General features: G+C 44.0%; 1 protein-coding gene across 1 annotated transcript; it reads left to right on the top strand.

The window, feature by feature from the left end:
- Window positions 1–554: 554 nt before the first annotated feature.
- Window positions 555–1,643, top strand: LOC124805497. Its single transcript, XM_047266061.1, has one exon. It carries the CDS (start codon window positions 555–557, stop codon window positions 1,641–1,643), a length of 1,089 nt encoding a protein of 362 aa, XP_047122017.1.
- The last annotated feature ends 809 nt before the right edge of the window (window positions 1,644–2,452 follow it).

Raw genomic sequence — 2,452 nt, 5'->3', positions numbered from 1 at the left:
TACTAATGACCTCAGCGGTTGAGTCCCATAGTGCTCAGAGCCATATTTTTTTTTTGTTAGGACCACGTGTCCAAGTCACATTGACGATGCCCAAGAGGTTTATTTCATCCGTAAGACTGCCGTAATTGACAGAGAGCTCCATCGTTTGAATGTTGACATCGCTGGACTGCAGGAGACGCGGCTTCCAGGCGCGGGCTCTATCAGGGAGGATAATTACACATCCTTCTGGCAGGGGAAGTCTCAAGACGAGCCAAGACTTGATGGCGTAGGATTTGCTGTTAAAAACACCCTCCTGGACTGTACTGTGCCACCATCCGGTAGAACAGAGCGAATTATTGCTTTGAAAATATGGCACTGTCAACATCCTAAATGTGTACACTCCCACCTTATCATCCAGCATGGAAAAGAAGGATCTGTTTTATGATTTACTCAGCGACAGAATAGCCAAGGTACCTAGCGCCGAGTGACTGTATATTCTAGGGGACTTTAATGCTAGAGTTGGATCAGATAATGACATATGGCCGAATTGCCTGGGACATCATGGGGTGGGAAAAATGAATGAAAATGGCCAGAGACTGCTTGAAGTTTGCTGCTTTTATGGACTCTTTATTACAAACACATATTTCCAACTTCAGGATCAACACAAGGTGTCTTGGAGACACCCGCGCTCTCATCACTGGCATCAACGTGACTTAGTCATAGCTAGGCGTACTGGTCTCAAAAATGTGCTACTGACACAAAGTTATCATAGTGCTGATTGCAACACTGACAACGCCCTGGTGTCGTGCACATTGAGGCTCACTCCTAAGAAATGTCACCACGCTAAGCCGAGAGGTCATCCCCGTATCAACACAGATCATGTTCATGACACACAAAGAAAGCAGGATTTTGCCAGTAGTTTTGAAAGTGCTTTCCCAGGAAACGTGCAAGCAGACAGGAATGTTGATAAGAAATGGGCAAAACTCTCGGGTGCAATCTACAACTCAGCAGTATTGGCCTATGGAATAAAAGGAAAAAGAAATAAGGACTGGTACGAGCAAAATTTGGAAGAAATGGAACCAGTCACTGAGGCTAAACGGAAAGCCCTGCTTGCTTACAAAACAAACCCAAATGAAAGATCTCGAGATGACCTACGAAAAGCAAAGAACGGGGCACAGCAAACATCCAGGAGATGCGCAAATAACTACTGGCTGAATTTATGTGCAGGTATACAGAAAGCGGCCGATTCTGGGGATGCTAAGGCAATGTACTATGGTATTAAGAAAGCAATTGGACCAACTGCCAGAGAAACAGTTCCTCTGAAGTCCAAGTCGGGTGAAGTCATCACTGATGAAGGCAAACAAACGGAACGCTGGGTTGAACACTACCTCGAGTTGTCTGCAGCCGAGAATGAAGCTAGCAAGGATGCATGTGACGCCATCAAACAAATGCCAGTTATGGAAGAACTACATACAATGCCTACTATGGAAGAACTTAGTAGAGAAATAGATTCTCTTGCTAACGGAAAGGTCCCAGGTGAAGATGGGATCCCTGCAGAGGTTATTAAGTATAACAAGTCCGTTCTTCTCAAACATTTATATTCACTTATCACAACCAGCTGGGAAGAGGGTTATGTCCCGATGAGTATGCGGATTCGAGGATAGTTATTCTATATAAACAGAAAGAGAGGTAACTGTAATAATTACCGAGACATTTCATTACTAAGTGTAGCCAGGAAAGCTTATGCAAGAGTCATCCTAATGCGATTACAAATCTTAGCTTCCAGAATCTACCCAGAATCTCAGTGTGGCTTCAGGGCCGGCCGATCAACCGTAGACATGATCTTCTCCTTATGACAGCTACAAGAAAAATGTGGTGAGCAGGAGAGGCCACTTTATATTGCTTTCATTGACCTTGTTAAAGCGTTTGATTTAGTGAGCAGAAATGGGCTTTCCAAACTGTTGCAGAAGATTGGATGCCCACCTAAACTACTACAGATAATTGTCTCTTTCCATGAGAAAACACATGCAACAATCTGCTTCAACGGTAAAACATCAGAAGCATTCCCTGTTAATAGCGCTGTGAAACGGGGGTGTGTGCTAGCTCCTACATTATTTGGGATTTTCTTTTCCCTTCTGCTCAGATTTGGCTTTGAAGACTGTGAGGAGGGAGTGTATCTACATACGAGGTGTGATGGAAATCTTTTCAACATTGCTCGCCTCAAGGCCAAGACCACAGTAAATACAGTTGTTGTCCGTGAGTTGTTATATGCGGACGATGCAGCTCTAGTAGCGAACACAGAAGATGAGCTGCAGTATATAATCAACAAATTATCAAACGCCTGTGAAAAATGGTCTACTCATCAGTCTTCAAAAGACTAAGATCATGGTGCAGAGCACCACCAACCTTCCATCCATCAGCATTGATGGCAATCCTCTCCAGGTAGTTGATGACTTTACCTAATTGGGATCCA

This window comes from Schistocerca piceifrons, chromosome 7, assembly GCF_021461385.2.
Source record: "Schistocerca piceifrons isolate TAMUIC-IGC-003096 chromosome 7, iqSchPice1.1, whole genome shotgun sequence".
Taxonomy (NCBI): domain Eukaryota; kingdom Metazoa; phylum Arthropoda; class Insecta; order Orthoptera; family Acrididae; genus Schistocerca; species Schistocerca piceifrons.
Note: the sequence above shows the minus strand (reverse complement) of the source record. Positions and strands in the feature narration are given on the sequence as shown.

What these genes read in the sequence shown, in the direction of transcription:
- LOC124805497 (XM_047266061.1), top strand. Translation starts at nt 555, where the DNA reads ATGAATGAAAATGGCCAGAGACTGCTTGAAGTTTGCTGCTTTTATGGA.